The sequence below is a fragment of the Triturus cristatus genome, chromosome 8 (genome assembly GCF_964204655.1).
Source record: "Triturus cristatus chromosome 8, aTriCri1.1, whole genome shotgun sequence".
Lineage (NCBI taxonomy): Eukaryota > Metazoa > Chordata > Amphibia > Caudata > Salamandridae > Triturus > Triturus cristatus.
The window spans coordinates 743,322,179-743,344,072 of NC_140591.1; the positions used below are offsets into that span (position 1 = coordinate 743,322,179).

The 21,894-nt window shown below is 43.3% G+C and overlaps 1 protein-coding gene across 1 annotated transcript in view; it reads left to right on the forward strand.

Moving 5' to 3' along the window:
- The window catches only part of ASMT (acetylserotonin O-methyltransferase), a 255,792-nt gene that overhangs the window by 75,138 nt on the left and 158,760 nt on the right, over positions 1–21,894 (forward strand). The window contains exon 4 of the mRNA XM_085622161.1: positions 8,358–8,426. Coding sequence (XP_085478287.1) covers positions 8,358–8,426 — 69 coding nt within the window. The remainder of the gene's footprint in view (positions 1–8,357; positions 8,427–21,894) is intronic.

Genomic DNA, 21,894 nt, shown 5'->3' on the forward strand with positions numbered 1-21,894 from the left:
GATTCTCTTGCTGACGGGGAGCCAGTGCAGGTGTCTCAGGTGTTCGGAGATGTGGCTGTGTCGGGGAATGTCCAGGATGAGGCGTGCTGAGGCGTTCTGGATGCGCTGGAGTCTTTTGTGTAGTTTGGCTGTGGTTCCGGCGTAGAGGGAGTTGCCGTAGTCCAGTCGGCTGGTGACAAGGGCCTGGGTGACCGTCTTCCTGGTATCGGTGGGGATCCACCGGAAGATCTTACGTAGCATGCGTAGGATGTTGAAGCACGACGAGGAGACGGCGTTGACTTGTCTGGTCATGGAGAGGGAGGAGTCCAGGATGAAGCCCAGGTTGCGTGCTTGGTCTGTAGGTTTGGGTGCGCTGCCCAGGGCAGGAGGCCACCAGGAGTCGTCCCAGGTGGAGGGCGAGGATCCCAGGATGAGGACTTCCGTCTTATCTGAGTTCAGTTTCAGGCAGCTGTTCATCATCCACTCGGCTACGTCTTTCATCCCTTCGTGTAGGTTGGTTCTGGCGGTGGCGGGATCGTTGGTGAGGGAGAGGATCAGCTGGGTGTCGTCAGCGTAGGAGACGATGTTGAGATTGTGTTGGCGTGCGATGGCCGCAAGGGGGCTCATGTAGATGTTGAACAGCGTGGGGCTGAGTGATGATCCTTGTGGTACGCCGCAGATGACTTCAGTGGCCTCGGATCTGAACGGGGGGAGGCGGACTCTCTGTGTTCTTCCGGCGAGGAAGGAGATGATCCACTCCAGAGCCTTCTCCTGGATTCCAATGTTGTTGAGGCGCTGCACTAGGGTTCGGTGGCAGACCGTGTCGAACGCCGCGGAGAGGTCCAGGAGGATGAGAGCCGCTGTTTCCCCGTTGTCGAGCAGGGCTCGGATGTCGTCGGTGTCTGCGATGAGGGCGGTCTCGGTGCTGTGGTTGGCCCGGAAGCTGGACTGCGAGTGGTCGAGGGATCCATTCGTCTCGAGGAAGGCGGCCAGCTGTCTGTTGACGGTCTTCTCGATGACTTTGGCCGGAAAAGGAAGGAGCGAGATGGGGCAGTAGTTTTTGAGGTCGGTGGGGTCCGCTGATGGTTTCTTCAGTAGGGTGCTGAGTTCGGCGTGCTTCCTGCTCTCTGGAAAGGTGGCGGTGTCGAAGGAGGCGTTGATGATGTCTCGTAGATGGGGCGCGATGACGGCGTCGGCCTTGTTGAAGATGTGGTGGGGGCAGGGGTCGGTTGGAGATCCGGAGTGGATGGTGTTCATCGTGCGGATGGTGTCTTCGGTGCTGACCGGGGTCCAGGCGTGAAGGGTGGTGGTGGGGGACGTTGGTGCGGTCGTAGGGTGCGTCGGCTGTGTGCTGAAGCTGTTGTGTATGTCTGCAATCTTGCTGTGGAAGAACGCGGCAAGCGAGTTGCAGAGGTCCTGCGAGGGCGTGATGTCGTTGTTTCCGGCGCTGGGGTTGGAGAGCTCTTTGACGATGTTGAAGAGATCCTTGCTGTTGTGGGCGTTGTTGTCTAGTTGTTCCTTGAATGCGGTTTTCTTGGTGGTGTGGATCAGCTGGTGATGGTTTCGGGTGGCGAACCAAAAGATTTCCAGTGTTTCTTTATTAACAAGATACTACAAATAGCAAGCAAAAGACTCTCTTGAATAAAGTCATAATTTCTTTTATTTCTAGCAAAGTATTGCACAGGGGTTTGGAAATAAATTGCTTTGGCTACCTGGTTTTGCAGCTTTAATATCATTCTTTAGAGCTGTTGTCCAAACAAGATTACAGTGGTCCCGACTCCTTAATACTAAAGCTTGTTCAATTTATTGTGGTTTGATAAGAAAGAATGACACCCTGGACAGTAGAACTGGCCGATTTTGCCAGGTTAGCCACTAAATTTTTGTCTTTCACAGTAATGTTAGCCACACACAGGTCAAGAAGGACCAAGATTAATGATCAAACCACATCCAATGGTAATAGCAGATCTCTAATAATGAATGGAGATGAATTTTTGTAGTTGTCATGTAACCTACATTTAAACAGTCCTGCCAATAAAGGCCAGGTTGGAGATAGGTCTGTAGTGTACAGGATTTAGAGAGTTGGCCATTTGTTTGTTCAGTTTAGGAATAAATATGTCATATATTGTAGAGCCTATGACCACTCCTTTTTGTAGACAAACCTTTAAGATATTTGTTATCTCCTGGCCAAGCATAAAGAAGTGGTGCCTCATCATATTTTCCACTGCAAATCTCTGATCACAAAATAGGGCAGATGGTGTAAACCTAAGATGCTTACATGCATGTTCTAATTTGTTGCAGAGGAAATCTTTGTGATCTAAGACCCAACGTGTGGCTTAAAACCTTATTGGTAAAGTTGTAATAGACACGTACAAAATCTGCATGATTATTGACAACCTGGGGCAAGTTGGTGGAACAGTGTATGTTTCTGAAAGTCATCTAGCCTCTAGAACCTTTATTTTTTTGCTTAAATTAGTTTTATTGATTTTTTATATTTGCAGTGCATTGCAGGTCATGCATCTACATCACAATTCAATTTTTACTCGATAATGCTCCTGAGCAGATTTACAATATAGTTTGCTGCAATTAAAAGCATCAGATTCTCTTTCAGCTTTGTACTGGTAGCTGCGATGTCCTAGTGAATATATGTTTAAACAATTTACAACATAACATTGATATGACAAGGAAAATAACTCATTTACCCTTACTCTCAGATTAGAGATATTAAAAACAGTGCATCGTATTAGACATCATATATCACATTTTCATGCTGCCTATCTATTTTCTTGCACGCAGCACTTGGTTGTGTGTTAACCTGAATATATGCCTCCACCGAGGTTCTCACTCCTTAAATGGTACATGTTGTTTGCTGTGTTGTTTGGCCTGGATAAGCATCACCCGTCTTCTTACGCATGTTGTTGAACATGTGACGCATGCGCTAAGTAGTCTATTATCCTTTGCCTAACCTGGTAGATTCTGGCCCGCATCTCGCTCAGGTGTGCTATCCAAATCCTCAGGATGACTCTACCAGGATGTGCGAAATTCTGTCAAGATCATATCTCACTCCAGCGCTGGTGGCTGATTCCGAATCCCCATCGCATCCTCCCGACGTAGCGCTATACTCTCTGCCTGTGCCCAGCAAAGCAGCGACTAGAACCAGGCCTTCGCCGCTGGGGGCTCAGGGGATTTCCAACGCCGCGTGAGCAGACGCTTGGCTACTATGAGCCCCAGATCTATGTAACAGGACGTCACTTTATATTTACTAGACCTCTGGTACAATCCCAATATACACACCTCCCAAAACCAGTTTAGTTTGTGCTCTGTACATTGTGCTATAGCTCTGTGTGCCATATAGTACTGGATGAGTCTGAATCTGGCATTTCGGGGGGACGCGGGTAGGGCTCTTCAGGATATCTTCCTATTCACGCTCAGTGCTGGGCCGCTGCAGATCCGCATCACACTGGGTGCAGAGGGAGCGCAGCTGTGGTGCCGTGTGCATCCTCAGAGAGTCTGCAAACCATCTGACGAGATGGCGGCCCACACCCAACTCGCAGCATGTAGTAAGAACTGACCCTGTGGTACGCCCGAATCTTCAGCGAGCACATCAAATGGCAGAAGCTGCTCGTCAATGTACAGGTCCCCTAGTGTCTGTATGCCCACTTCTTCCCACTGAGATAGCTCTGCACTAGTGATAGCCCGGTGTCTCCTAGGCATGCCTAGGATAGGGAGAGACGGCGTATATGGGGTCACTCGGTACGTCATACGCAGGCTGCGGTGGAAGAAGTAATAGGCCACCTCTATAAGCAACTGGGCGGGCGGTCTGCTCTTTCTGTTGGGATGGAATATCTGAGTCGCTGAGTCTTCCAGGTGGCGTGCGCTCAGCCATCTCGCCACCCACGCTGCAAGATAGTATCGTTCCATATTGTGTAGCAAGAGGCCCCCATTATTCGCCGAGGGGTACATCTTGGACACGGCCTCTCTGCTGCGTGACCCACTCCAGATGAATTTCCGCATATCTAGTTCTAGGCCTTTAAACAGTGCTGGTTTAAGACGTAATGGTACAAGAGACGTGGGAGTACCACCATCTTCAGCAATGCAATCCGCCCCATGACTGTCGGAGGCAGGGTGCCCCAGAAAGCCATCTGTGCCTGCACCGCAGTGATAGCTCGCACCAGCTTGCCCTCAAGCAAGTCCACTGGGTCTCTGCATATAAGTATCCCGAGGTACCGGAACGCCAACAATTGCCAATGCACTGGCTTGCCATTAATAATCATGTGCGGGTCTAAAGTGGATTCCAAGAAGGGGTATAGGCACGATTTATCCCAGTTCACACGAAGCCCTGACACGTTTGTAAATTCAAGCAGTATTCTTTCTATTGTCGCGCAGGGTGACCTAACGTCTCTAAGATATATAAGCAGGTCGTCTGCATATAATGAGATACCATGTATACCATCCCCCAGGGGGATTCACCACTCGTCCTGTGCTTTACGCAATGATTCGCCCAATGGTCCCATGGCCAGCGCGAAAAAGAGTGGAGAGAGTGGGCAGCCCTGTTGTGTGCCTCGCTTAATTGGGATCCGGTCTGATACGTATGGACCAGTCTCAACCTGGCCACTGGCTGAGTATAGAACAGTTAGATGAGGCCCAGGAACTCGTCTGCCAGGTCGTATTTGCGCAGCGCGGCAAATAAGAAACCCTATTCCAGGGTGTCCAATGGTTTTTCTAACTCTAATACTAGGAACCCTGAATGCACCCAATCACCTCTGGAATAGTGTGCCACCCTGAAAAAACAGCGCAAATTTATTGATGTGCTGCGAGCAGGCACAAATCCATTTTGGTCTGTGTGGATTAGTATCGGAACCAATGGGGGCCTGCCTGCATGCTAGTATTTTAGCTAGCACTTTATAATCTGTATTTAGGAGTTCCAGCGGGTGATATGAGCCCAGCAGCTCCACATTTCTGTTTGGTTTCGGCAACGACACCAGTTAAGACTCACATAGTGTGTCTGACAGTATCCCTGTCTCCTGCGCGATTCGGTACATGGAAAGGAGCTGCGGCGCCAGGGCCTGTTGGTAGATTTTGAAATATTCAGCCGGCAACACATGGGGCCCCGATGCTTTGCCTGTGGCTAATGAACGTATCGCTTCATGTATCTCCGGTAATGTGATCTGCTTGTTCAGTTCGCCTCGCTGTGCTGCAGTGATTTGCGGCAGGGTCAGAGGAGAGAGAAAGGAATCTAGTTATGTTGTTTCAGCGCAATGTGTGGACCTGTACACTTTGGTGTAATGTGCTGTCAATTCGTTGTGCATATTGTGTTGCTTGGTGAGCAGCTGCCTGGTGGCAGATTATAGTAGTAATATAGGTATCTGCACGTGTTCTTGCCTAATCATTTTCGCGAGTAGACTACCGGCATGATCTGCTGTTGCATGGGTGCGTGCAGCATGTGACGCATCATTTAAAAAGTGTAGCCTCTCCACACCTCCACATGTCTTTGCTTCTGCATGTCTATTGCTTGCTGTGTGGCTCCACCATGTATTAGGTCAGCCACCAATCTAGTCAGGGTGTTCTCAATGTGCCTTACTTCGCTGTTGAGTTGCTTTCTAATACACCAGTTCAAGCCTAGGCATTGTCCCGCATCCCACAACGCTCCTGCATCAGCTATGGAGACAGTTTTTTCTTCAAAGAATGTGCCTATCGCTGTGTCTACTGCCTTTTTGAATGGGGGATCCTCTAGTGCCAGGGGCTGTAGCCTCCAGAGGAGGATGGTGTGTCCCACATTGTCCCCTTGCAACTGCAATACATGGGGGTTGTGGTCTGAGTGTGTTTTACCAAGGTAATCCATGCTGGTACACTGCATTAACACCGACTGGCATGGGACAAAGCGTTCGATGCGAACGTGTAGGCCATGCAGATGGGAGTAATGAGAGTACAAGCGGCACCTACGGGTTAAGGGCTCCCCACACGTTTGACAAATCCCAGTGGTGCAGCCACTCCTCCAGCCCCCGAGCGTTAGATGCTGTAGTTGTTTGCGACAGTGGAGGGAAGTACCTATTCAGGGCAGTGTCAAGAACTGAATTGAGATCCCCTGCCAGTAACCAGGGAACGTTGTACCAGCGCAAGAGCAGGTCGGTCAGCGCGTGCCAGAACATGTTTTGATTTGTGTTCGGGGCATTTATGGAACCCAGCACCATGAGCTTCTCATTGAGTCTCCCCTTTGATAGGACATATCTACCATATGTACCTACTTCAGTCTCTTCTGGTGTGAACAGTGTCCCCGGCCTGACCCAAATCAGGGCCCCCCCTGGCAAATGATGAGTAGCCTGTGGCAAGAATCTGACCTTTTCACCTTTGCTGGGGCTGGCAGCTCTCTGGTTGGGCTATGTGTGTCACTTGTAAGAGCACTACGTGAGTATTGTGTCAGTTGAGGTATGTGTAGATTTCATATCTGTGGGCTGATGTGTGTAGCTCCCTGACATTCCAGGTAACTACGTTTGTGGCTGGCATGTAACAAGGGAGTAAGATAGCACTGCATGCAGGCAACTTAGCGTGCCTGGGGTGAGGCGTCTATATGATGTGCGGCCAATGGGTGTGAGTTGCAACCATGTTTTTTTAAAGCTTGTGTGTATGTCATTACGAGGAGTTACTGAGAAAGGGATTATTGTGAAACTTAACTGGGGTAGAGCAGAGGGACAATATGTATCTGCCCAAACAAGGAACAATGCCGTGTGGCAACTTATGACTGTGTATGCCGATTTGATCATGTCAGTGGGAAGAAACGGATGAGGTATAGTTTGTGGTAGGTGTAGTGACGTTGTGGATCCATGATGCGCATGTGTACTCGTGTGCTGTGCCGTAATTTGTATAGTGCACTGGTCGCCTGGTGGCTGGTGGGCCTACAAGGGAGCCAGTCCAGCATAGCCGGCCACAGCTATGAACTATTAGGGTACCATGCGGAATGTGCATATATAGCCTGGGTAGGCAACTGTATAGTCTGGTGGAAATGTATAGTTGCGTGACCACTGATTGTGGTGAACCACTACATTAAATTATCTGCAGTCTGTGGTGTCACTACAGGAAGTGTCTGCGACTCCTCGCTAGCTGGCCACACTGCCAGAGAGCTGCCAACACTCGACGAAAGTCCTGCTGAAGCATCAGTGTCTCTGCTGGGTTGCTGTATTCTCATGCTCAATGTCAAACAACGATGGGGAGAGAGCGAGGAAAAAAGGTTGGGGCGTCCCTATCCCCGGTAAGAATCAGATAAACAATGTGGACGAACCCAGAACCTGAGTAGGGAAAAATTTGGACTCATTGCAGATTGTCTGTAGTGCCAAAGAATCATTAGATTGTTTTAAAAGACCCCTCACACACCAACCTAGGTGGTGTCATGCTTCATCATTGGGGTCCCAACCGGGTGGCCAAGTGCCGCCCGGTTGTGCTACGACGCCTGATTACAGCGGAGCTGGTGTGGTGCGAAAGTGTGATGAAGTGAAGTGCTTGTTAAAAATACCTCTGGGGATCCTTACCATGTAAGTTTTATTCGTTGTGGCCCAGGGTATGTTTAAAATGACAGAGTGGACAACTAATGGAGTGATTTGTCTCATAGTTATCAAAATTGGTCTACATGTTTCAGCCCACGTGAAAAGATAGGTGGGGCTTTCGTCAGGACCTTGTGCAAAAGAGTGAAAAGTGGGTGGCAAAATTACGCCACGTGAATAGCAAAGTCACAACACACTCGCTAAGGTGTGTTGGAAAAGAAGAAGGAGGTCGGCACTGTGGGCCGTTTTGTCGGTACACTAGATTGTAGTGCGAGGCAGCGAATGAGGGGCCAGGAAGAGGAACCGCCTCTGTTCCCACTTTGGGTCAGGCAAAATTCCTGTTGTAAACCTGTTGCGGCTCCCTGGGTCAGCAGCCGAGACCCAGGGAGCCGCAACAGTACCTCATTTACTGCTAAGTCTGCCTATCCCAGTGCCCCTTGGGCAATTCAGAGCTAGGATCCAGAGACCCCCATACATTGACAGATTGCAATAAGTTCACTGCCCTGTAAAAACACTTTGAGCAAGCCTATACATTGGAAAAGCATATACAGCCAGGCAAGGCACAATCGTAGAGGTCATTAGTCATCATAGGAATATAATCTGTGCTTCATATAATTACCATTAAAACAAGCTGGAAACAAGTTAAAGGTTTGGTGGGTTTATCCAAGGGAAATGAAATATATGCTTTACTAATTTACTCAGACATGACAAACTACAAGAAATAGTGTGGTGTGCTGGTTGCTAATTACAGATCAAAACCTTTCCCTCCCAATCTTTTGATGTACTTAATTTATAGTACTGGAAATAACAGTGAAAGGAAACCCACTGGTTATCTTTTTCTTGCAGGGAGGGGACATGTCAACATGAAAGAGCGTTTGGAACATCATCAAAAGACATGTTTGAAGCACTTTATAGGTATGGGGATTACATTGTGTCACTGACTAGTGCAGAAATGTATTTCTTCTCAAAGAATCTTTATATTAGTTGCTTGTGTTTCTTTTACTGATTCATATTGTTGCATGGTTAAATATTGAAGTCAGTTAGCAGCTTTTCTTTGCATAAGCAATGCAATGACGACCCAATGAACAAAGCAATTTGCAAATTTAAGTTGAACTTGGGTGCTCAAATGTTTGATTTTTAAGTGAAAATACACATTGTGTATTCAGAAAATACAAATTTAGTGGCTGATGCCTCCTCCCCTCTTGTAATGTCTGCACTCAGACCACAGCCAGCTATCTCTCCCTCCTCAGGATACTGAAGACTTTGTCTAGGCACCCACCCAATTAACTGGCTCAAGGACTAGCCTACTAGAGTATGGATCCCCACCCTGTTCTGCCTAGATTGCTGCTCTAGTTGAGCCCCTGCGCTCTTGGTTTGACAAGGGCTGAGTGCGACAAAGCCATGTGCTTGCCTTGGGTGTGTTTGTGTCATCAGAAGGACGTAGGGTACAAACATTACTCAGTTTTGTTCTATGATTTCAGGATCTTGGATCGCTAGAATAAAGGGGGTGAGTGAGTGAGTGAGTCAGTGTACTGAAGTACAATGCAGAGCAGTGTGTCTGTAGAGGAAAAGAGTTTAGGGGCATGTAATAAACAATATCCAATCAAATAACTTTAGAAAGTGTCTGGACCTAAGTAATCAATAATCCAAACTCTAATTGCAGTATTTGAGCAAGGTTTGCTGAACTTTGTAACATTTTTCACTCATAGATTTTTAAGAAAGACCAATTGGCAATTGGAGTATATTCTAGTGCATAACTTAGGGTGGGGTATTTTTATTTTTTGACATCTGCTAGCTAATTACAATGCCCTAATGACTTATTCTAGTATTTGAAGGTGCTAGTATGTGCCAGAACCTTGCTCCCTAATTGAGTAAAGCAATGTTTATTACTTAAGCCATTCAAAAAGGTTCTACTCAAATATGTACAAGTTTTGACTGCATCAAGTTTTTGTTGCCCCAAGGTCCAAATGTAGGTTTTGTGCTGTTCTTTTCCTACAGACTAAAATCTTTGGTTTAGAGATATTAATCTCTCAAAAATGTTTTGGGCATAGTGATAATGCTCCGTTTGAGACCTACCAAAGTCAGATCAAACAAAACCAAGTCATCAGCGAACATCGAAATGTGTGTACAATTTGGTAGAAAACTCTTCCAATTCCCAATGTGAAGTGGTAAATCATAGCGAAACAGAGAGAACAATAAAAGGGGTGAGGGGCAAATAGACAACCTTGTTCTGATTCATTTTGTGTTTTGATCAATGATGATAAGCCTTTGTTTCTTCCAGCAATATTTTGCACCAAGTTGATGTATTCAAAGACCCAATCACACTCAATAAATTTGTTAGTATTTCGATTTGCAACATTTACTGCTGCAGTGTTGGTCTGACTGAACGATCAAATGCCGTGGTAAGTCAATAAAAGCTATATATACAGTTTAACTCCTTGCAGCTCTGTATCTATCTATAATAATCTGAACTGCAATTTTATCTATAAGTGAACAATTAGATCTAAAACCTGTTGCTCACAAGGGGGGTGATATTTTTCTGACAAGCCCATGGTCGAAAAAGCTCTAGTACACTCCTTGCAGCCTTTTCCTCAACTGCATTCAAAAGGGCAATTTGCCTCTAGTTACCAGGACTTTTCCTGTATCCTTTTTTAGGTCTCGCCTTGGCAGCGCATGCGCTGCATGCGCTGTCTCAGCGAGACATAAAGTAATCTGTATGTTGAATTATAATGGAAAGGAGCGGAGTAATATTACATAATATAAACAAATAAATGTTGTAGTACAACAAATGAATTTATATTATTTGTTTTTATTTCTCATTCTTTATATTTCTTAATATTGTTCCTTCCTGATTTTTTCAATTATTCAATCATTAAATAGTATTCCAATCAACTAATACATTGGTTTTCATCTAAACCTATACATGTACAACTGTTACATTAATTCCAACTAACAATATTCAAAATTTCAAACAATATAATAAATCCGTTGAGTGAATATTGCTCAATGTACATAGCCATACAGCCGACGCGTTTCGTCCTGTCTAGGACATCATCAGGGCTGTAATGAAGGAGAAAAGAAAAAAGAATATCGTATCACTCTCCATTATTCCATGTATGATTCTTACTAAGTACCTATACAAGGAAGAAATGTATCCCTAGTATACAGAATATACCTATTGAACAATACAATCATTAAAATAAAAATCAAAAATATCCATTTATGATCGAACAGTGTTAACAAATATTTTCCATTCTAGTGATGAGCTAATCGCTACTTTGACCCCTGATTTTCCAGTTGTGCCCTTGGTCCCACCCATAGCCGTATTATTCCTTTCACGTGTTCCATTACAGAGAGGATAACCCACAGCATCCTACCTATAATATAACTGTTTACAAAATCAACATTCATTTAAGAACTCACAATTTATTATCAAACTTAAAGATATAAGCTCCAATTCAATTTTATATTTTCCAAAAATTGACCCTTTTGTCATAAATCTGTATTTTGGCTTAAACTTCATGTAATCTGTTGTTCCGCTTGCTATTGGCTTACTTGTGGTAGTGTTGTTGTTATTTCCCTTTCTGTTGGCTGTTGGTCATTTGCTAACTTCCGTGTAGTCCCGATACAATGGTGCCTAACTATAGTTTTATTCCGCTCTGCTTGCACTTCTTTTAATTGAAGTGCAGTGTGCCATCTGTTTTTCACGCTGCAGCCTGCGTCTGTAACTGAAGACTTTCGCTTTCGTGTATGCTGGCTAGTTATTTTAGCCTCAGTGACGGGCGAGGCAGTATTGCATTACAGAATTTTTTTGTGCGGCGTTTTGAATTTGTGCGTGTTTTTCTCAGCAGAGTCAGCTCTGTACGGCATTAACTGCACAAAAACGTTTGCCTGTTTTAGATTAAGGAAGGAGGTTTAGGTGTACACAAAGACAATGTTTACTTTTTTCCCGTTGGCAGCCACTTTGTTACCGTGTGCATAAATGATGACTCGCCCCTTCTTAGACAGCTGGCGCCATCTCCTCCCCTGCGGCCTCCACACCTCACTCACTCAGCCTTCTTCCTCCCCTGCCCACTCCGGCACATCCTCTTACCGCAGCCTCTTCCCTGCCCCCCCCTGAGAGCCCTTGATGCCAGGCCAGCAGTTCACAGATTCCCTACCTCAGCCACTTTGTTCCCGTGTGTATAATTGATGACTCTCCAGCCTCAGCTTTCAGCCGCCAGCAAAGGTGGCAGCCAGGGCAGCAAGCACTCGAGCAGGCCAGGGGGGAGGTCACATTCTCACCAGACCTCCCACAAAACACCACTCATCATAGCAAAGCAATTATTGACCTCGGGGGAGTGGTGTGAGCCAGTTCTAAGTGAATCCAGGCTCTGATTGACGAGCAGTTGCCACGTGACCAACATGCATCCCAGCTGTTGCATGGCTATTCCATCAGGGCCTCTGACCCTCTGTTTGGGTTCTGCGAAGTTGCACAAGTGTGTGTGTGTTTTGCAGCCTCTGTACAAAATATTTCAGCGTACATAGGTTTTTCACTTTGCCACATCCTCACAAAAATGGTGACCTTTGTGACAACTGATGTTCCAAGCAACATTATTCAATGCAAAAAACTATTTCTCTTGTTTTGTTTCCGGCGCACCATGATTTCAGCTGCAGCAACTTTGCTTTTCGCCCCTCACGTAACGTTACTGATCAATAAAGCATTATTAATCAGCGCTCTGCTAGTTTTCACGTTAGTGTTGGATAAAGCATCATTTATCAGCGCTGTGCTCATTTCATGAGCGCTGCGCTGGTTTCACTTTATTTACTCTTCCTCTCCGTTCGCCCCCTCCCATTTAGTCAGTAAGCTCAAACAGAGCAATCGGACGGAGAAGACTGGTTATGCTGCAGCCAGCCTCAGAGCAGGGGGCACTGGTCTGTGCCTGCTCTTTGCAGCTACCCTGGCCATGGACTGGCCCTGGTCTCCACGAAACATTCAGGTATTAGCTCTTTATCAGCAGGGTGCCCCTTCACGAGCGCCACGCTGGTTTTGCTTTCACAACTAGCCTAGATTTTCAACTTGCTACTCCACTCCATTGTCTGCGCTCCCCCTACCCCGCCCTTCCAATCGCTCACGGGGCTCCTGCCTGCCCCTGCCTCACACCATGCCCCACCTCCTCACTCATCCCAGCTTGCCCCCTCTTGTTGTTCTTTTTATGTAAAGGATCTGAAAGGACGGATCATATGAAGGCAGTGGACTAGCACTCACCCTCCCTTCCTCCCCTCCTCTTTTCCACACCCAGCTGATTAGAAAAGTCAATCGCTCTTTTCTTTATCGTCTGCTGCTCCTGCCTTTTCACTTTTCTGTTGCCCGTTTCCCTTTTTTAGGTTTGTGTAATGTTGTCTGTTTGACATTTTTCTGTTCGGAAGTGCAGCCTCGGGACAGAAAGAAAAAGAATGTTTAGAATACTAAAAATCAACAATTAAATGAAGCAAAACAGAGTGGTCGCTAAGTGCCAATATTGGTTTTATTCATATCCAAACACATTAGCGCCACTTGGGTATGACACTGAAGCGCTAGTTTCATTTTTCGTTTTTCTTCAAAACGGTGATTTCAATAAAACTGTTTTTCAACTCCTTTTCTTCACTCCACTGTGAAATTGATTTAAAAAAAAATGCTTTTGCTGGAAATGTCATATTTGTAAGAATTGTTTTCTGTTACAAAATGCAGCCTAAGGACAGAGACCAAAAAAGGTTCACAATACAAAAAATATTCATTTAACTAAATAAAGCAAAACAAATAGGTTGCAAAATGGCCACAATGCTTTTATTCACACCCAAACACATTAGCTCCAAAATTCCAGCTCTGCCACTGGCTTGTTGTTTCCTCTGGCATTCTGCAGAGGCCAGCTTGCAACCTTAAAGGAAGGGCCTTTCATCCTTCCTTAGGGCCAAATAAACTTGGCTAATGAATGCGCCTAATAATCATCGAGGCTGATTGTATGCACACACTGTTGAACTGTCTGGGCACACGGCTGAAGCAGCGCAGTTTTCATTCTGTTAGTATGACACAGATGTTAAATTGTGTTTCAAATGGCATCACATGCTTTAACTACCAGTAGGAACCACACACGCTTCAATAGCCACAGAATAAACCACAGAAATTAGACTACAGTTTTGAGCACTCTGTTATCTGTTTACCGTCTATCTGCCCCTTCACTGTCTCCCCACCAGCCCCTTCACTCTTCCTCTCTTTCCCTCCACTCTCTTCTCCACCTTCACACTTAAGAATCCATCAAATGCCGCAGTTTACTTTATCAGGCATGTATGTGCTTTGCTTATTTTTGCTTGTTTTTGTGGCTTGCACACTAGTAATGACTGCTCGGGGTGCCTCTCCTCGCTTCAACCCACCCCCGCCTTGGAGCACATGTGTACGGTGGGCAGGACCAGAAACATTGTACACACACACACACTCACACAGAGGGGGGGGATCAACAGTTGCCGCAAGAAACCTCCGGTCCGGGCGCCATTACACAGGGATTTTTTACTTTCCCTTGTGTACCACATTCACCAGTTATAGCACCTTCCTCCTCTGGGATCTATGGCAGTATGCCGTTTTCCCTCCTACACTGTGTCCATCACCAATCACAGTAGCGTCTCAATTTTACAGGGCGTGCCTCGTAGTCTTTTCGTTACATTCTTGCTAGTCTGGACAAGTGTTACGAGAGAGTTGACACCGCTTACGCAGCCAACATTATGTGCATTATAATTTTATTGAGTTGTGAAACTTTCCTTTCGTAGCGATAAATACAACCTTTTCGCACACTTCATCACAACGACACCTTTGGGACATCTCCAGCATGCCTTTATGAACTTGTGACCCATTTTCATTTCTGTTACTTGTTCATATAGCGCAGGGGTACTCACAAACTTTCTCTTGGGGGCCAAATTTACAGTGCGGTTTGTGGCCGAGGGCCGCACCTTGGGGGCGGGGTCATTGGGGGAGGGGGCGGGGCTAGAGCAAAAAAAAAACTGCGACCATGAGGTGGAACATAGGTCCCTGCAGCGGACGCCTTCGTCCACTGAGCCACCGGACCCGGCATACACATATCTCTCCATCTCCCTCCCTCCCTCCTCCGTCTCCCTCCCTCCTCCGTCTCCCTCCCTCTCAGTCTCCCTCCCTCTCAGTCTCCCTCCCTCCCTGTCTCCCTCCCTATCTGTCTCCCTCCCTCCCTCTCCCTCTCTCTCCTTCCCTCTCTCTCTACCTGTCTCCCTCCCTCTCTCTCAATCAGTTTGTCTCCCTTTCTCTCTGTCTCCGTCCCTCTCTGTCTCCCTCCCTCTCCATCTGTTCTCCCTCTGTCCCCCTCCCTCCCTCTGTCTCCCTCCCTCTCCCAACTTGTCTGTCTCTCTCACGCTGTCTCTCCCTCCCTGTCTCCTGCTCTGTCTTCCCTCTCTCCCTCCCGCTTTAAACTCATCTGCCGCTCTCACTAGCTGCTGCCCCCCCCCCCCCCCCCTGCCCGTCACCTCACCCGGCGCTTCCCTGGAACACAAACAGCCGCCGCTCCAAGTACTTCACAGCTCTTTAAAAGGCCAAGTCACTTGTTAATGAGGCTTTGTTGTATTTCATCTCTTCTTAGCGCCCCTGCATCTCCACTCATTCAGAGGGGAGATGCAGGGGCGCTAAGAAGAGGTGAAATACAAAAAAGCCTCATTAACAAGTGACTTGGCTTTTAAAAGAATCGCCCGGCCCCCATAGCTCCGCGCTGCTGCAACCGGCGGTGCACAGGTACGATGTCTGCAAGGTCCGCGGGCCGCCAGGGAAGGCTTGCCGGGCCGCTGGCGGCCCGCGGGCCGTACTATGAGTACCCCTGATATAGCGCATGTTCCAGATTCAGCACGCTTCTTGTGCTTGGATAAGTGGGATTCATTCTGGACGCTGGTCCTGTTACTGAGGGCAAGGGCAGTATTTTAATGCAGTGTTTCATTCATGGACTTGGCACCTTGTCAATATGGTGTGCCAAATTATTGGTAGGTGGTTAATAATGTGCTGTCACAGGGGGATACCTTGCGTGTACTGCTGTATTTACATAATGCACCTTCATCTGTTTTGCACATTGTAATGCACAACCTTGTTTCCTGTCATGCAGACAGACTCGGGCTATGGTATAGCTCCCTAAGAGTGCTTTCAGTAACAGTACATGTTGTAGCACCCCAGGATAATGTGCTGAATCGCTAATTACTAATGCTACAAAACCCTATTCAGCTGCCTGCATCGTCTTGGTACGGGGATGGGCGTTGGTAGTGCTTGGCAATCACTGCAGAGTGCCTTGCACTACATATATAAAAATTTGGTGACGATTTGGAGGGGAGATATTTCTAAGAGGGCTGGGAGTATAGTTAGGAACTATCTACTGGTTCAGGATTACTTCTATGTATCCTATACAATTTGGAAATGTAGTCAGCTTAGACCTTAGGTGTAATGGAATTTATTGAGAGCTTAATTTTTGACCCACAATTTATTGCCACAATCTTCTGAAAATACTTTGAATATTTTGAATACTTTGAAATTTTCTCTTATGCGGCTTGATGGAGATCCTGCCAGTTTAGCCTGGACTGTCTTCTTCTTTGAAGAATGTGATTTCTGTTTATTTTTTTTCCCTCAGCATCTTAATTTTCTCCAAATGTTTTGTAGAGTATTGCCGGAATTGTTTATGGATATCTTTGTTTATTTCTGCTGGTATTTTTAAATCCATCAAATCCTTTGTAGACCTCTTTGATATTGTATATATTTCTCCATTGTCCTCTATGTTATTTACTCAATTTTTTATATAGGACTTAAATTTACCAATTTGTTCACTTTTGGCAACCTTTGGTAAATCTTGGTGTAGTTATACCATTTAATTTAAATATGTTTTGTTACATGGGTTCCAATGGAGTCAACCTCTGTTTAAGTTGATATCCACCTTACCAGAGCCAGTTCCCAAGAAGTGGTCTGTAGTAGTTTGGAGCTGTAGCTGAATGGAATCACGGGTGTGTATCGCGTTCATAATATATACTTCAGAAATCAAATTAAATGAAGCAGTGGTGCCAATCATACACTCAATTATTGATGTACTATAAGTGCCACATCAAATCTGCTGGGCCGGTATCTCTGTCTCCAAATATCTATTTATAATTATGTCATCCAAAGCTTTCAACTGTTCTAATGGAAGTATTACATGTTTATCAGCTTTAGGAATATTTGTGAATATATATTCGGGGATATTCCGGGCTTCTTCTAGCTCTGTTGTACTGTGTGCCTTTATAGGACCTTTTTGATGCCTTTGCATTAAAGTCACCCATTATGAATACCCATGTGCCTTTTCTCTTTCCCTATTATTTCATTTATGAAATCGAAAATGGAAGTTGATATTGAATGATGTTATTGCCAGGCAGAAAATATGTTGAATAATAGGAAAGAGTTACCATTGCCATGTTTGATGTTTGGAAGTTCAGTCGTTATACACTGTAAAGTATCACTGGAATGTGGAATGATCGGGTAATTGAGTCGTAATCGGCGGTAAAAGAATAGCAATATCACTTTAGCATGCCCCATTTTAGAGTTACTTGCAGACTCTATTTTTATATAATATTTGTCAACTAAAAATAATTCCAATTGCTCAGGATTCTTATAAGGTGCTGATTGCAAGGTTGGCACAGCTCATCCACTCTTGGCTTCCTTATGCCTGACCTGGGACATCTTGAGAGCTATCCTCCCGCCCTACAGGCTCACTAAGATCCGTTCCCAGAGTAGAATAAGTTTCATTCTCCTGGGCTGTGTGTTGGTGCCCTGCCCCCAGAATATTAACCCTCTGGCCATGTGCCGCTCCTGGATCACTGGTGAGATTCAATGCGCCTAGAAGCCTTCCTGCTTCAGGCTACTGCTGAAATACAGACTCAGCGCAGCCAGTTGGTGTGGCAAGGGCAGCCTCGTCAATAACAAAAAAAGTATCAGATATCGCATTCTCCACATTTCACAGCATTTTTTAAAAGAGTGCCCATTTTACAAAATTGCTGATTTCAATATGTTTTTTGCAAATTGTGAAATCCTTGTGGGTCTGGTTTTATGAATATGGAGAGTTTGCTTTTATTAAATATGTTGGTTCAAATGTATTAAATGTTCAATTTGTTTTCTTCATGTGGGTCTGCCAAGTTGCATCAGAGGAGGGTGAATTTTTGGTAAAACTAACTGTTGAATATCGTTTTGAGATTTGTTCCTATTCAAAGTTCCTGGTAGCCAGGACCAGGATAACCCCTTGCCATTTGCTGCAAGGTTTTAACAACTCCACCTTCTAAGTTAATCTGGATGATTATTGAATGGCTGGCATTCAGTAAAGCAAGTGAACATTCTTGTGGAGTGGTGAGTTCAGTGTTAAATATTTCAGAAACATCATTTATCCCCAGCTATCTGTTGGGGATTTTGCTGATGCTTGCGCCATTAATACATGAAAAACCTTTCCCCCAGAAAATTCACAGTTACACCGTATTACCCATGGTGCAAGACTTGACCAGAATTCTACCTTTACATTTGACATTTAATTTCTATCAATAAACTGGACCCATTTTATTGTAATTGAGTAGAATGATGGAAGTTGTGGATAAGTCAAAACAGATCTGTTGTAACCTATTTACCTGTTGGTTCTTCTTTCCAACCTTTGTTGTCCCTCCTTTCCCTTCTTTTGTTTTCTTCTGTTGGAATCTTCAGTTGAAGCTCAATTAGAATGTTGGTGAATCCAGTCAGAGCCAAGTCAGACGAGACCAAGGCAGGCATATATTTACATAATAAATTTTGACTGAGCCCCATCTACGGTGTTTATCTTTTGAAGATCCATTATTCTTGATCTATTAGGGGGACCATTATTTATTTGAAAAAGTTCTATAAAATCCATAATAGATGCCGTAGATGGCATCAAGTTTAAGACTTGAGATAAATAGGAGTTGTTGATAGAAATATGTGTGCTGTCTTTTCTTGATTAGACCATAGTATCATTTTCAACAATAACATTAAAATTAATGTAGAAATCATTTGCCAGTGGATTAATCCTTTGATCAGCCACTGATATAGTTTCTGTAACCAGTCATGAAGTTATCACTAGGGGTTCCTTAATGGTACCCGCTCAACAGCTCGAGAACTAAAGGATCCAATACCATTACAATATGATTATCCCATTAGTAGATGGCTCAAGCACTGCAGTATCAGAGGGAATTTTTACTTATCTCATTCTTCTTTTTATTATTCTGAGCTTTTTTGTCTTTCGTATTTTCTTTACTCGCTTTTTCAGTTACCTTCTATTATGTTTTCTCATTCTTGTTGAAGGTGAGCAGTTTCTTTGGTCTGCACGTTAAACATCAAAGGCAAGGAAGTATGGTACCAGACTCATAGGGTGGATCAAGTATAGAGGGAATTTATTCATTTAACATTTTGCTGTCCCCTGAAAATAATGTACACAAGGATTACATTTTCTAACAATGTGTTTCTTTTGTTACTCACTTTTCCCCAATGGTTTTCCCACTTGGGTAGCCAGATTTCTTTTATTTAGACCATTTCCATTTCAGTTTGTTTATTCAGTAACCTAACCTCTACACCCTTAATCAAATATTTTTTGTCAAGGGTATTTCTGCTACTTTGGTCCTTCAATTGACCCATAGCACTAAGGGGGTGTGTGAGGGACAACAATATCGTAGGTAATGTCTCCAATGTATGATCTGTGTTAAAGACTTTTTTTCTCACAGTTTTAGGGTGCATTGCAGCACATACAAAGCATCTAACACTTGGATATAGTGTCCAGGTAGCTGGGATCAGGAATCCATGGGGAAATCTGACATACTGGATAAATCTTCCATGGCTGGAAAGTTGTTACTCGAATTTCTGTCAAAATGCACTAGATTCTCCTATATTCTTTTGTTTGCTGCTAAGGGAGCCAGACATTTCATATAAATGTCTGGCAGAGCAAATTCTAAAGGGGTCATAGTTTAGGGAATTTTATTTGTACTTTTAGGGGTAACTCCAGGTGTTGTTATCTTATTACTGAGAGTTTCAGTAACTGTTAGGGGTGTTTGGAAGTGCAAGCCACAAAAGACCTTTAATTATTGGACTGTGATTGAGTATCAGTAGTTGTTTCTTTTTCGCATATATTAACAACAGTTGGATAACCCACAGTCATTTTTACTTCCCTTAGCTTTAGGAAACAAAAGTGGGAATCAGTGGTAAATGCACAAGAAAGTCTTAATGCAAGGATTCCATCTGACCCTATTTTAATTCTTGCGCCATTGTTTGCTATTTTTCCTGACAATATTTCTGTTCCTGAGGTTCTTAATTGGTATTTTGATGACAAATGATTTTTTAAGATTCTTATAGAACTGCCACAAGTTCAGGTTGTATTTCTGAATATCGGCAACAAAAATATCAACCTACCTAAACATCAAGGAAAAAAAATTGACTTTCAAAATATCAGGGACCCCATACTTATGATTAAAACTACATAAATAGAGTTATTCCAAAATATAATTCAATAGCAATTTCTAAACTTGAAAAAACTATACTACAAAAAAAGGATTACAAAAATATTGAAATACAAAATATAGTTTTAAAATATTTATTGTATTTATTTAAAATTAAAAAACACTTAATAAATATTCCTTATATAAACACAATTATTTATTTGTACAATTATTATGTAAATTAGTTTTGATTTTTCAAATAATCAAATAATTTTACAAATAATCAAAAGATAATGTAACTTTTATATATTGCAAAACAGTTTATTTGCAACAAAAGACTAATTCTAAAAATGTTGAATATGTTTTATAAACATCTATTTATCTAAAAATAAAAATGTTATTAAATATCTTTCTAAATAAATGTATTTTTCAATTTAAATTGTTTTAAAATCGTTTTTAGGAGCATAGACAATGTAAAACAATATTTTTTATCAATTTTAATTTGTAGTAAATTAATATATATACATAAACCCATGGCCCAAAGCAACAAAATCTAAGTAAGTGTTTATAAAAATAGCTTAGAAACCCAAAGATTTAATTAAATAATGCCAAAAACAAAATAAATTAAATGCAAAACTCAAACCTCAAAAACAACAAGCAAAATCTGAAGTAAACATAAAACAATAGGTAATTCAAAATCGTTAACTAAAAACATGTATACAAAGCAAACTTTACTTTTGTGAGTTGCATGTACAATTCTAACACCAACACAGCAAACATTGCGAAAGAGCATTATTTTGGAGGGTCAGGTTTACTATTTTAAATTCAGACCAACTAACATTGGGGAAAATGCATGTATTTGGGTGTGGGGGACATATTTAATATTCTAATTCCAATCTCAATATCATGGGGAAAGTACTTCTATTTTCAAAATTACAATCTTAATATCATGTGGAAATTGCTTATATTTTTGGAGTGCACGGTGAGCTCAAATTTGCTATTCCAACTCCAGTCCAACTAAAATTCTAGAAAACACATCACGTCTTCCCTTCTTCATTCTTTGTCTACCTCCACTATTCCTTTCCTCTCTCCCCTGTATTTCTCTCCCCCTGCCTGCTTTGTTTATCCTTATGCCTATGCTATGCTTTTGCAACTCATGTAACTATGCTCCAGCAACTGATATAACTGTGTAACTATGTTCTGAAACAATGTTCTTTCTTATGTAAAGCGCTCTGATACCTCCTGGTCTAGCCAGCGCTATGTTAAACTTCTCAAATAAAATAAATAAACAAATAAAATAAATAAAATTGTAAGTGCAATATATAGTTATAGATATCACAATTAAGAAACAAAATATTTTTGACCTTTAGTTTAAAACTTAAAATGCAAATCCAGCACACCTTAAAAAATATAAAGAAAAATGAAAATATATATAACCAATGTAATGAAGAATACGTTATGGGCCCGATTCACAGAACTAACTTTTGGTATTCACAGAAGGCATTTAGTAGTAGAAATTTAGGATTTTGTCTCAAGTCTGTCCTAAGTTTGTCCTAAGTCTGTCATAAGTTTTTCTTAAGTCTGTCTTAAGTCTGTCTTAAGTCTGTCTTAAGTCTGTCTTAAGTTTGTCCTACTACTTTTGGTATTCACAGAAGGCATTTAGTAGTAAAGTTAGGATTTTGTCTTAAGACAGACTTAAGACAAACTTAAGACAGACTAAGACAGTCTTAAGACAGTCTTAAGACAAACGTAAGACAAACTTAGGACAGACTTAAGACAGACTTAAGACAGACTTAAGACAGACTTAAGATAGACTTAAGACAGACTTAAGACAAACTTAGGACAGACTGAAGACAAAATCCTACATTTCTACTACTAAATGCCTTCTGTGAATACCAAAAGTTAGTTCTTTGAATCGGGCCCC